This window comes from Rattus norvegicus, chromosome 2, assembly GCF_021556685.1.
Source record: "Rattus norvegicus strain SHRSP/BbbUtx chromosome 2, alternate assembly SHRSP_T2T, whole genome shotgun sequence".
Lineage (NCBI taxonomy): Eukaryota > Metazoa > Chordata > Mammalia > Rodentia > Muridae > Rattus > Rattus norvegicus.
In genome coordinates, this window is record NC_141535.1 from 197,702,743 (window position 1) to 197,715,952 (window position 13,210).

The 13,210-nt window shown below is 47.9% G+C and overlaps 1 protein-coding gene across 1 annotated transcript; it reads right to left on the bottom strand.

Annotated features, from left to right (window-relative positions):
* Positions 1-3,346: 3,346 nt before the first annotated feature.
* On the bottom strand, positions 3,347-8,795 carry Gstm7 (glutathione S-transferase, mu 7). Its single transcript, NM_031154.2, has 8 exons — positions 8,742-8,795; positions 8,395-8,470; positions 7,896-7,960; positions 7,529-7,610; positions 7,331-7,431; positions 6,211-6,306; positions 6,015-6,125; positions 3,347-3,970 (listed from the first exon to the last, which is right to left on the bottom strand). The coding sequence occupies exons 1-8, from the start codon at positions 8,775-8,777 to the stop codon at positions 3,881-3,883; spliced, it is 657 nt and encodes a 218-aa protein (NP_112416.1). The 5' UTR covers positions 8,778-8,795; the 3' UTR covers positions 3,347-3,880.
* Between the last annotated feature and the right edge of the window lie 4,415 nt (positions 8,796-13,210).

Below are 13,210 nucleotides of genomic sequence, written 5' to 3' on the forward strand. Positions count from 1 at the left end.
CTTGGCGACACATGAAAGGGGCCGCGTGTCTTCCTGGTGACACCATAATTGTATTTATAGAACAGGTACTTAATCTCTTATAACACCACACAGCTGGTCTTCCCCTTGGCCCCAGACGGTATCTTTTGGGGATCATTGAAAATACAGGAAGCAAAAAAGGAAGACAATATATTTAAAGGTAGCCATAGTGGTGTAACGAAAGCTAAAAAGTTAGAGGTGGCCAGTAGCATGAAAAGGAATAGGAAAGTTGTACTTTATTTACAGGAAGGAGTATAGACAGCAGCTAGGTCTCATAAATGTACACATAAGCAGAATGATGATGTGTCCCACTTTAATATACATTCACCACAGCGGGCTAGAGTGGTTTGCTGGTGCTCGGCGTGAGGACCTGGGTTCAGATCCTCTCAGTTAATGATCCTACCTCAGAACTTAAAGTGGAGAACAATAGAGAAAGAAAGGCACCAGTGTTGATAGTCAGCCTTCACATGTTCACACACAGACAACTGCACCTAAAGACAACTGTGTGCTGTGTACACACACACACACACACACACACAGAGAGAGAGAGAGAGAGAGAGAGAGAGAGAGAGAGAGAGAGAGAGAGAGAGAACAGTTTATGGTCTTGTCTTGCCTTTATTCTTTTTTTATTTATTGGATTGTTTTTATTTACATTTCAAATGTTATTCCCTTTCCTGGTTTCCTGTCCATAAAACCCCTATCCCATCCCCATCCCCCAGCTTCTATGAGGGTGTTCCCCCACCCACCCACTCCTTCCCATCTCCCTGCCCTGACATTCCCCTACACTGGGGCATCAAGCCTTGGCAGGACCAAGGGCTTCTTCTCCTATTGATACCCAACAAGGCCATCCTCTGATACATATGCAGCTGAAGCCATGGGTCTGTCCATGTGTACTCCTTGGGTAGTGGTTTAGTCCCTGGGAGCTCTGGTTGGTTGGTATTGTTGATCTTATGGGGCTGCAAACCCTTTCAGCTCCCTCAATTCTTTCTCTAACTCCTCCATTGGGGTCCCCATGCTCAGTCCAATGGTTGGCTGCAAGCATTCGCCTCTGTATTTGTCATGCTCTGGCAGAGCCCTGAGAGAGACAGCTAAATCAGGCTCCTGTCAGCATGCACTTCTTGGCATCCGCAATATTGTCTGGGTTTGGTGGCTGTATATGGGCTGGATCCCCAGGTGGGGCAGTCTCTAGATGGCCTTTTCTTCAGTCTCTACTCCAAACTTTTTCTCCGTGTTTCCTCCTGTGAATATTTTTGTTCCCCCTTCTAAGAAGGACTAAAGCATCCACACTTTGGTCGTCCTTTGCCTCTTTTCTTTCTCATGCAAGAGATCCAAGCCAGGGTTCTGCATGTGCTAGGCAAATACGCTACTAGCGAGACACACAGCCAGATCTCATGTGTTTTAAGTAAAGTGTTACAGAAATAATGAACAGGACTTCTAAGGAGTAGAGGAAATGCTGGGTGAGCAAAGTCTTGAGTGAATATGTCCTTTGACATGGGCACAACCATGTTGAGGACTACAAGACCTCATGGGACTATTGCCAGATCCATTACTCATATGGCCCACTCTCAAGAGGACTGGCAAAGTTTTTCTTGGGAGTCTCAGTGTGTGTGTTTATGAACAACTGTTCAGTATGAGCAAAGGCTAATGACTGCAGCTCCCTCCTCCTAGATGTTCACAGCCTGAGACTGCTTGATTGCAGGGACCTACCCAGATTAGCTCACCCTCACCCCCACCTGACCCCTATAGTCTTTATAATAAACACACTAAGGATCCAGGTTGCAATGTTGTTAGAACCCCACCCAATCCCAGCTTCACTGTATGTGTGTCTGTCCTTTCTTCATTCCCTCGCTGCCCTTGCCAGGGTTCTGGGACCCAAACCACACTGATCCCAGGAAGAACATATGTGCCCATAAGACTTACCTGTTTAAAGTAGACATTATTTGAAGTCAAGAGAATCTGAAGTAATGTCACTAAATAGGCATTTACCAAATCCCTACTGTGTTCAGGGCATTTTCTAGGTGTTAAACACTTAAAACACTAGTGCACAAGAAGAAACTAAAATACATGCCACTTTGTCATTAGCATCTATGGACAGAAGCACACAAAAAATGTGAACAGTAAGGTTACATAATGTGTATTTCCCACTGATTGGTGGAACTCACATACTGTAAATGTGTAGCTCTTAAACGTTTATCTGTGTGAGTTTCATATCTGTATTCTCTGTGTAATTATCATCTAGATCTAGATAAGGAACTTTTTCAGCACTCCACAAGCTCCTGTCAGTAAATGACCCTGCCAAAATCAACATGCGTTTGGCCCAATTGCACTTCCCATCTATAGACAATAATAATAAAGAATGCACTTTCCACATGGATCAACATTATGTCATTGTCAACATTAGTCAACATTATGTCTACATGCTGTGGAGTAGAACAACACTACATTTATCTTAACTTATAATATACTATGTCATTACATGATGACGGCTTTATATTAATAAACTACACTTGATTTATTCATTTTCTGCTGATGAGATGCAAAAGTAAGCACTTTCCCACATTTTTGCTCAAGTCTTTCACAGCTTCTGGAAGTCAAAAGCCTTCATTCCGGTTGGGGACAGTCCCAGGTAAGAGGTCACTACTTGCTCAACCTTAGTTGACATTGTCAATGCTCCAAAGTGATTATGCTCACAGCGTTATACAAGTTTCACTACTTCATAAATTACCAGCTATTGCCAGCCCGGTGGATCTTAGCCATTTTGGTTGGCCTATGTTAGAATATAACAGTGTTTACAATGACTCTCATAATTAACGGTGCTTGTTGTCCTTTTACAGGTTAATTGTTTACCTGGATATTGACTTTTAGGAGACGCCTGTTTAAGCCTTGATTTGTTTGGTAAGGTATCTTTCTGGCTATATCATTTTTGGATAAGAGGTCTTTGTCAAGTAGCCATGTTCTCCCAATAGAACCTGGGCCTGAATGCCTATCCAGGAACCAGCTCTTTCTGGAACCATGGATGGGAATCGTTGAAATACTGGCTCTCCTAGAGCTTGCTCTTCTGGGTTGTTTTAAATTGCTTCAGGAGTGAGTACCAGATGCAAATGCAGAACTGGTGAAAGAGACGTCTGAATAGACAAACTTTACACTAACAAAGTACATAAAAGGATTCTTAGTACCACATAGCAGGTCTCCCCTCTGGCTTTTGACCTAGAGACCTCAGAAGGACCACAGCCTTCAGTATCATCTACAAGGGGTTTTTGAATCCACTGGGATCGGGCTTCTCATCAGCTGTCTGTCAGTGTGACAAAAGACCAAAGAAAAACAACCTAAGGGGAGAATGATTTATTCTGGTTTGTGGTCAGGAGGTACAGCTCACAGCAGCAGGAAGAAAGAGCGGTAGGAGCGGGTTACAGAGGCAGTGACAAGTGCTGGGGACACAGCACACCTTGCTCATAGCTAGTCTCGGGAAACAGCAAGAAGAGGGGCTTGGCTACGGTGGTCAAAGCTGCTAGCAATCTACTGTCTCCAGATAGACCCCATCTGCCGGGGAGCCTGCACCTGCCCAAAATAATCACATGTTGGGAGCCAACTATCCAATCACATGAGCTCGAGGGGTGGGGGCGGGGCACTTTAACTTTAGAAGGCTATTTTGCTAATGGAAAGGAGTTGCTAGGGCTTTTAAGAGCCTGTGTTTGGCAGGAATTTGATGACCAAAAAATGAGAGCTGGTAAGGCTTGGGGACTGGAATGGAAGGAAGGAAGAAAACATGGCTCTGGGGCTCAGGAATCCTGCCCGCTCCTTAGGGCTCTTGGCAAACCCAGGAGATTTGGTATCTTTCTCCTAAAGCCACCCTGTCAGGGTCCTACTTGCTGCCCCAAATAGCCATCTTTGTGAACAGAGGTCTTGGGAGGAAGCGGCTGGACTTCATGTAGTCGGAGATCTTCTTCAGGCCCTGTGAATGAGGGCAGAGCAGGAGGTCAGGTCAGGGGCCCCACCCCAGGAACAGCTTTCTCTGTAGGCTCTAGTATTAGAGTTCTAGAAAGGGAAATCCTCAGCTGCCTCTAAAATGTTGCCTATAAAAGATGCCTGTGCATCGGGATTGTGCCTGCTGTAGATTGTGACAAGAATCCCAATCCATCTTCCAAGATGAGTCTCACTGGGCCTACATGTCAACAGAGGGGCTAAGGTCCATAGTGGTTATATGGCTTCCTCCTGCTTGCACAGCTAGTCCATGGGACAGGACCTGAGTCACACTGGCTCTGCAGCTCCCATTCTGTTCCCTCTCTGCCCAGTCCCCTCCTGTCTTCCCACAGGAGACCCTGTCACTCCTCGCCTTCACAGACATGATCGATCCTTTCTCACAGGGAACATCCTCCTTGCTGGTTTACACAGAAACCTCCTGTAACAGAACAAGGATGTCCACAACAGGCCAGTGCAGCAGGAACAAGGGCCCAGACCTGAGCCAGTGACCCAGCAAGCCCTGGATCAAATGCACAAGGGGAGGAGGGCCGGCCAGCTTGGGATGCTGAGCCGACTCTAATCATTCTCCTGAAAGTCGAGGTCCGACCTGCTCTGTGTGGAGCCTCAGGCCAACCTCACTGAGTCCCAAAGCTACCTCATATCCAGCCCTGCTACAGAGAGCCGTGCAAAGAGACAGTAGGAGTGTTTCCTCCATCTTACCAGGAGAACCTGCTCAGATGATTTCTACAGTGTTCAGAGACCTACAGCTAACTCCAATCAAGGAGACAGGTTCTTCCTATCATGGCCACACCAGCTCTGGTACACTTTCAGGGCCACTGGGTGAGGACTGGACTCAAAGCTCATGAAGCTAGCTGAGAAGATGTATCGCTTGATAGAGGGACAAGATTCCAGACTACAAGCCTGTTGTTCTAATGCCTGTCACCCCCAAATCTCTGAAGGAGTATTCTGTGAGTGTTTAGTAGACTCTGGGGGACTCATGACTAGCTATGCAGTGAGAGGCAAGCTGAGATTTCCAGCACCCAGGTCATACTATGCCCGTTCTGCCCACTGCTCTCTGCTATACTCGGTCTCTGAATGGAGTTCTTTCCATGTGTCATTGGGTCTGATACTGAGCCTCATACAGAGGCGGAGGCCAGTGAATAGGAGTTGAAATACATATATGAATACATTGTAGGAATGGCTTCATGGAGACCTGGGGAAAAGAAAGGGAAGAAAGGCCCTACGCCATATAACTCTTTCAGATAAAACCCTGAATAGGACCCACATACACTCTCACATCTAGCACCACAAACATCCCTGGGGTTTGGCTGTGCTCAGATGGGAATAAACCTGAGCGAAGCTTTCTGAAGACCACATTGTCTACATGTGTGGCTATTTGACACAAATCCCACCACGCCTCCCTCTCTGAACACCTGTGGCTTATACACGCCTACCATTTCTGCCTTTTCCACAGCTTCCTGGACTGCGTAACGCAGAGCACAGGGACCTGAGGCTCTTCCTTTTGACACAACATAGGAAAGATCTACTCCTTGCTGACCTTAGTAGCCACAGGGAGCTGGGCACAACCTCTACTCGTAAGTGACTTACCCTCTACAGTCTGTCTGTTTCTTTTTTTTTTTTTTTTAAGATTTGGTCATTTATTATATGTACACTGTAGCTGTCTTCAGATACACCAGAAGAGGGCAGATGGTTGTGAGCCACCATGTGGTTGCTGGGAATTGAACTCAGGACCTCTGGAAGAGCAGTCAGTGCCCTTAACCACTGAGCCATCTCTCCAGCCCCTGTCTGTTTCTTTATCTGTCCAATGGGACTCACAACGCAATCTGCCCTGCAGTTGGTTGTCATGATACATTTTACCCAGTAGATAAAGTATGCTGAGTTAGAAAGGTCAGAAATGCTCAATAAATGCTACTGGTTTTGCTGATCTTAAGCTCAGTTTCAGGGCTAAGGGCCTTTCACGCAAAGTGGGGAAGGGAGGACCTCAAAGAAGAATGAGGATTTAGAGCGTCCGTTACCTCAAAGCGCGCTATGAAATCCTTCAGGTTTGGGAACGCGTCCAGGCACGTGGCCTCAAACACTTGGTTCCTCTCAAGAACATCGTAAGCAATGAAATCCACAAAGGTGATCTGTGGGAGGCCGCGGGTGAGGGTGTTTGAATCTGGTCACCTGGCAAGGAAGGGAAGCTCCTACCCCCCACCACCACCCCTTTACCTTGTCCCCTGCAAACCATGGCCGCTTGCCCAGGAACTCGGAGTAAAGCCGCATCATTCCAGGCAGTTGCTCCAGGTACCCTGGCTTCAGCTTCTCCTAAAGCAGAAAGCACTGTGACCACCCTCAGTCACAAGATTCTGGGCATAGGCTGGCCTCACAGGGCTACAAAGACCCCACCTTGGCAGAGATGCGGACATCTTCCTGAGACTGGGCCTGGGTTAATTCTGCTTTAATTTATTATGTCACTATTATTAATTTATTATGGCTATTGATTAGAGTCCTACAGGCACCAGGTCCAATATCAGAGGTGATGAGAAGCCACATAGGAACAAGTGGTCCCTGAGACTCACCACAGATTCTCAGAACAACTCCTGCGGGTCACACTCAGAACTGTGTGAGTCAAAGAAGCAAACAACTAAAGCACTCTGGGAAAGAAATGTTCTACACAGTGAAGTGACAGGAAGGAGAACGGTAGGACTCTGGTGCGTTTTCAAAAAGATGAAGTGAGTGGGAGAAAGGAGATGTGGCGAGGAGAGACTTGATCAGCTGTGAACTGACTTTTGGGAATGCGTACTTATCACTATGGATATCCCAGACATGGCTCTGGGAATCTGGTTGGGAGGAGTCCCCAGGCGATGGCTCCCATCCATTTCCAGGTTACTCCACTTTTTCTCTCTGTACTGTACTGTAGAAGCCGTGATGATTTAAGCCAAATCCCAGGGCAGAGAGACTGTAAGCACAGTATTTACTACCCAGCGACTGACCCTGGACTGTGGACTGTTCGCTCTGGTTGCTGAAGTTCATTGTAAGTGTGACAAAACTCGGAGATTTGAGGGTCACTCTGTTGGCGTGTGTGTGTGTGTGTGTGTGTGTGTGTGTGTGTGTGTGTAGAGGTTGGTTTTAATTCGGTGTTTTTGACTTTGAGACAGTGTACTCAGGAAGGCCTTAACCTTCTGTCTCGGCCTCCACGCTGTGCCACCATGACTCTGCCAGCAGTTCAGAACATCGTCTGTAGGTGAGCAGCTCTAAGAAGTTTAGATGCTAACCACACAGAGTGGATGAGAAGGCAAGAGTCCACGTTCCAGTGCTCCCACCTCATGTGGCCCAGAGTAGGACTCACAAAGTCAGGGTTATAGCAAAGTCTCGCCAGCACCATGCGGTTGTCCATGAGCTGATTCTCCAGAATGTCCACACGAATCCTCTCCTCTTCTGTCTCCCCACCTGTGAAAATCACAGCACAGACCCACTCTCAACATCCCAACCTGGTCAAGCCCAGCGGGTGTCCATTGTCCCCCACCCCTGCAGAGGTCCCACTCACACAGGTTGTGCTTGCGGCCAAGATAGCGCAGGATGGCGTTGCTCTGGGTGATCTTGTGTGACCCATCAATTAAGTAGGGCAGCTGGATGGACAAGCAGGGATAGTCAGATGGGATATGAGATCCCAGAATTCCTTCCTTGGGTGAGGACAGACATCAGGCACAGACACAGGCACTCAGTGTGCCTGGCATGGAAAGCCTTCTATGAAGTGCTCACTGAATGAAAGAGCTGGGGTACAGCCCATCACAGAAAGATGGTGTGGACAACCAGGGTGGGTAGATAAAAGTCAAAGAACTAATCCAGACCTCCTCATCTGTGTGAATAGGGACACCACCACCATCTCCAAACCTCCCCTCCCCTGCACCTACATTGGGGAAGTCCAGGCCCAGTTTGAACTTCTCATTCAGCCACTGGCTTCTGTCAAAGTCGGGAGCTGTGGTGAACAAGATAATATGAAATCAAAGGACCCATGTGTTCAAACCCCTTTCCCAAGACTTTCCCAAAGACTCAGAGACAAGACTCTCCAAGGCAGTACACCTGCAAGCTGACTCACGAAGTCACACTGCAAGCTTTCAAGATTGAAGATGTTTGTAAGGGCTGTGAGCTCCCTCATCACTAAAGCTTATGAAAGACTTAGCCAATTGCTAGAGGGATGGAACCCAGTTATAAATACAGAGTATTCTCAAATCTTTCCTTAGCATCGTTCATTGGTAAGTCACACCACACCATCAAGGGTTTTGGAAGGGGCATATTATAGGTCCAACAAAAAGAGGCAGAACTGAGTGATGGGGTTGGAGAGCTGGGTGCCGGTTGCTGGGCAACAATGGGCAGGAGTCGGGCAGGGATCAGACTAAAGGATGCAGTCACCGTCTCCCATGGTGTATCTCTTCTCCTCATAGCTCGAGTCTGTGTATTCCAGGAGCAGGCGGATGGCATGCGCTAGCTGTAAGAGATGACAGGAGATGGTGAGGTTCTTTACCCTCCTCTAGACGAGTCGCCATTCTCTTTACCCCCCATTCACTACGTCCATGGATAGAACCGGAATATACTTGCAAGCGCGCGCGGTGGGGAGTGGGGGGACGCGCGCGCGCGCGCGCGCGCGCGCGCGCACACACACACACACACACACACACACACACACATACACACACACACCTGCAAGAGCATGCCTCCATTGACTACATTTATTCTTGCACCCTGGACCCCTCACTCACCCCACGGATGTCCCAGTAACCCAGTGTCATGGGCATGGTGCTGGGGTCTGAACGGACAGGCTGTGTCAATCTAGCCTCGACTGTTCCGAGAGCTGCCAGAAACAGACTGGCTTCACTCTGTCAGGTCTTCAGACCGCCTTTCCCCGCCCCCAGTTCCAGCCAATACCAGCGTCGAGGAGCAAGGCCAGACCCGCCCTGCAGAAACTCGTTAGAGCCAAGGTTGCTTGAGCTCAGACGTTGTTATGGAGGTGGCTTGGGGTGGTGCCAAAGCAGAAGGCGGGGCTACATTTGCTAGCTTGTTAAGCAGTTCTGCTGGGCTTTTGCTTTAGGGCTGCTGCTTTCTACTCTCTAGTCTGGATGTCAGCAGCATTCCCCAGTGATGACAGTTCAGAAGGCCTAGAACCTTGACAAATGTATCCTGAGGGCAAAATTGTCTCTTATACTGTGAATACTTGAAGAATGGAGAACTGAGAACCATGATAATGCAAATATATTCATGCAAATTTTTCTGACGAAACTCATTTCAGTTCGGTGTGTGTGCATGTATCCTGGGTCACATGGTAAATATATCCATTTTTTCTGTTTTTTTTAATGTGATATAATATTAATCTTTGAAAAAATTCAAAAAAGGAAAGGTACACACATATTGCCTGAATTCTGTCGTCGCTGCTCCCTTGTTCAGATGCCCTCCCCTAACCTCCGTCCCCCTAGCCTGCCTTTCCCTGTCTCCTTGTCTTCCCCCACCCCCTACCTTTGACTCTTTCTAGCATGAGTGCAAAAGCTTATAACCAAGATTCATCCATTTTTCTTTCCCACCAACACCACCCTGGGGGTGCTTGAGAGCCTGGAGGAACTGTAATTGATCATCGACTCTGTCGGGCTGACGCCCAGCCAGGCATTCACGTGGGCTTGTAACTGCTGACAATAATGGAACATGTTTCTCTTGAAAGAGCCTTGAAAGCCTTGTCCCCAGTTCCCAAGGAACAAGAGAGTTCTTTGTCCTATGTTTCTTCTTTATCCTTTTCTTTGTAGAGATGACTTCAGAGGCTGGCCTTGGCACTCAGTGTAACCCAGGCTGGCCATGGATTAGCTTTAGTTCTCCTGCCTCAGCTCCCAAGGGCTGAGAGTAAGGGCATGGAGCACCATACCTGTCTCTTTTTTAGGACTCACCAACTCGGATCTTGATTCTTTAAAACCTGTTTTATGTTTATGTTGGTTTTAGTTGGCTATATAAAAAAGAAGCTGATGGTGAGGAAACCTGCCCTAATTTGAGATACCGTTGCACTGGTATTTTTTAGACCAACTTTTATTAACTTGTAAATCTCAATAACATTGTGGAATGGACAAGGTTCCAGTCACAAAAGGTACCTTTCGTGTTCTAGAGATCCCATGAAGGCTGCCTGCACTGGGGGTGTCCTTCTTAGTCTGCTAGTGTCCCTGTGAACCAGGCTCTATCAGGGTCACCAGGCAGTCCTTAGACGCAATGGTGGAAGCTGATGGCAGTCAAAGCAAGTGTGACTCAAGCCTTATGGGGACCATACGGTGCCAGGCAGGGACCTCACTGGGGTAAACTGCATGTCTCGGTAACATGCGCGTTGCAAGTCCAGAGCCTAAAGACGATGGAATTAGGCTTCCCCGGCTCCTCAGCACAGCACAGCCACTGCCAGGCAGGACAGCAAAGCCAGCCTCAGGGACGGTCACTTCAGGAGACCACTCAGTTGAAAGAAAAGAAGGAACTGAGGTAAGAATGGGGCAGGGACCAAAGAACAGGTAAGATGGTGCCAGCACAGCAGGGGACAATGGCTACTGAGACTTCAGGGTTCCCATTCGGTGCCCTCTCTGCCCAGTCCTCTCCTGTCTTCCCACAGGAGACCCTGTCACTCCTCGCCTTCACAGACATGATCCTTTCTCACAGGGAACATCCTCCTTGCTGGTTTACACAGAAACCTCCTGTAACAGGACAAGGATGTCCACAACGGGCCAGTGCAACGGGACCGAGGGCCCAGACCTGAGCCAGTGACCCAGCAAGCTCTGGATCAAATGCACAAGGGGAGGAGGGCCGGCCAGCTTGGGATGCTGAGCCGGCTCTCATCGTTCTCCTGAAAGTCGAGGTCCGACCTGCTCTGTGTGGAGCCTCAGGCCAACCTCACTGAGTCCCAAAGCTACCTCATATCCAGCCCTGCTACAGAGGGCCGTGCAAAGAGACAGTAGGAGTGTTTCCTCCATCTTACCAGGAGAACCTGCTCAGATGATTTCTACAGTGTTCAGAGACCTACAGCTGACAGTTATCAAGAAACAGCGGGCGTTGACCTGCAGCCCGCGGCTCTCCGCTCCATCCTCCTCATGGCCATGGTAAGGTTTGCACAACCACCAGTGCTATTATTCCTGCTTCACAACCAGAGCCAAAGAGACTCTGAGAAAGGAGCATTTGATGTAGAGAAGACTCCAGACTGCAAACCTGTTGTGCTGATGCCCCTGGTCCCCAAACATCTAACAGAGTAGCTTCTGTACACATCAAGTGAACTTGAGGTCCCGTGATGAGCTGTGAAAGTAAAAGCTATTGGGCTTCCCAGGAGCCAGGTGGTGCCATGACTTGTTTGCCTCCTGCTCTCTGCTATACTTAGTCACTGGATGGAAAGCCATCCGCATAGCTCACTGTGCTTCATATATAAATAGTCACTGAGTATCAATGACAATAAGTACATAACCTCATCTCCCAGATATAAAACAAGCCACCCAGAGAATGAAGAAACGCTTGAGAGGGAAGGAAACTGCCCCCATTTAACAGGATTCCAGTCTTCCAACTGGGGGACTGGGGAAGATGGTTCAGGGATTAAGAGTGTTTGCTGTACAACATGAGGACCTGAGTTAACATGGGGTCCATGTAACAGGCTAGGTATAGGTTACATGAATCCGTGGCATTGAGGAGTGGAGACAGGAGCGTGACTGGAGCTTGCCAGCTAAAAGTCCATCTGAAACATGAGCTGAGCTACCAGATTCAGGTAGAGACCTTAAGGTGAAAATTGGAGGAGAACCCCTGACAGCTTGCCACACCCTCCACATGTGTGTGTGCACGTGTGTGTATGTGTGTGTGTTTGTGTGTGCGCATGCACACACACAAATTCTTCCAACTGGATCTTCTACATGTCTACTCAAATCAGCACAACTATATCCCTTGGGTCTCTGTTACTGCCATTGGGGATTTGAGTCATTAAGATATTCTGCAGCGGGAATATGAATACTTTCTGTGGAGTGGGAAACACAGCTGTGCAATGACCTGAGGCCTTTCCTGTGGTTCACAACAGGGATATTCACTGTCTGCTAGCCTCAGAATTCAGAGACCAACAGAGAAGCCCTGCCCAGCCATCAGTAGTAGCAGGTTCCTGAGCAAGTGACTGAATCTCTATGGCTGGCTTCCTCGTCTGTCCAATGGGACAGGTAACTCTATTCGCTTGTGGAAATGTTCATTTGATTCATTTGACCCAAGCACCAGGTTTAGGAATAAATTGTGGAAAGAGATTCAGAGAGGAAACACCCATTTGAGAAGAAAATCGGTCCTCTTGTGACTGGAATGCATACAGAGGTGTAGTTCCTCCATGCTTCTGCCACTGATTTCTTCACTGACGTCAGAACCAACATTTCCACGTTTCCAACACTGGACCATGAACCATGGACTGAGCAACCACTGGATTCTCAGAATCTCAGGTGTGAGACAGCTGTTTTGCTATTTCAGCTTAAGCTCACACATGTGCGGCCCACACAATAATAACAAACATTTAGTTCTTTACCTCAGATAAACCCAGGGTTTGGCCACAGTCTCCCACAACCTGCCATCAGCCCAATCACACATACTATCCTTGGTACACTGTAGCACAAGATGGCACCATTTGGGGCTGGAGAGATGGCTCCATGGTTAAGACTGTTCTTCCAGAGGTCCTAAGTTCAAATCCCAGCATCCACACGGTGGCTTATAACCATTTGTAATGAGATCTAATGCCCTCTTCTGATGTGTCTGAAGACAGCTACAGTATGCTTAAAATAAACAAACAAATAAATAAACCTTAAAAAAAGATTACACCATTTTAGATGATCTTGTGAGTGCCATAGCAAACTGTACCTCGACGACCTTTCCCTCAGCTGCATAGAGGAACCTCCTGCCTTGGTTTTCGCTTGTTTTCTCTCCCTCCCTCCCTCCTTTCCATACCTGAATTATGACTTTATCTAAGGACAAGAGCATGAGGCAGAGCACATGGGCAGGAACCTGTCTCTCCCTCCCACAAGGGCCCTTCCAGATAGCGTAGTCCTAAACAGAGCGCTGCAAGTAACCACTTTCCTATCGCAAATTAACTATGCCCTCTGTTCTTCCAAAAGCCCTTATCCAGAAATGTCCTTGGGACTTTTCAAAAAGAAATACAGAACTGCACAGTCCCATTTAGTTTAGTTGGGTGGTACCAGCTGACCTTAAACCC

Bases quoted from the DNA above. Each gene is read 5' to 3' on its own strand.
- Gstm7 (NM_031154.2), bottom strand. From the start codon at position 8,777: ATGCCCATGACACTGGGTTACTGGGACATCCGTGGG. The intron at 7,961-8,394 runs GTGACTGCATCC...TGTTCACCACAG, and splicing joins GAGATACACCATGGGAGACG to CTCCCGACTTTGACAGAAGC. The intron at 7,432-7,528 runs GTGAGTGGGACC...TGATTTTCACAG, and splicing joins TGGCCGCAAGCACAACCTGT to GTGGGGAGACAGAAGAGGAG.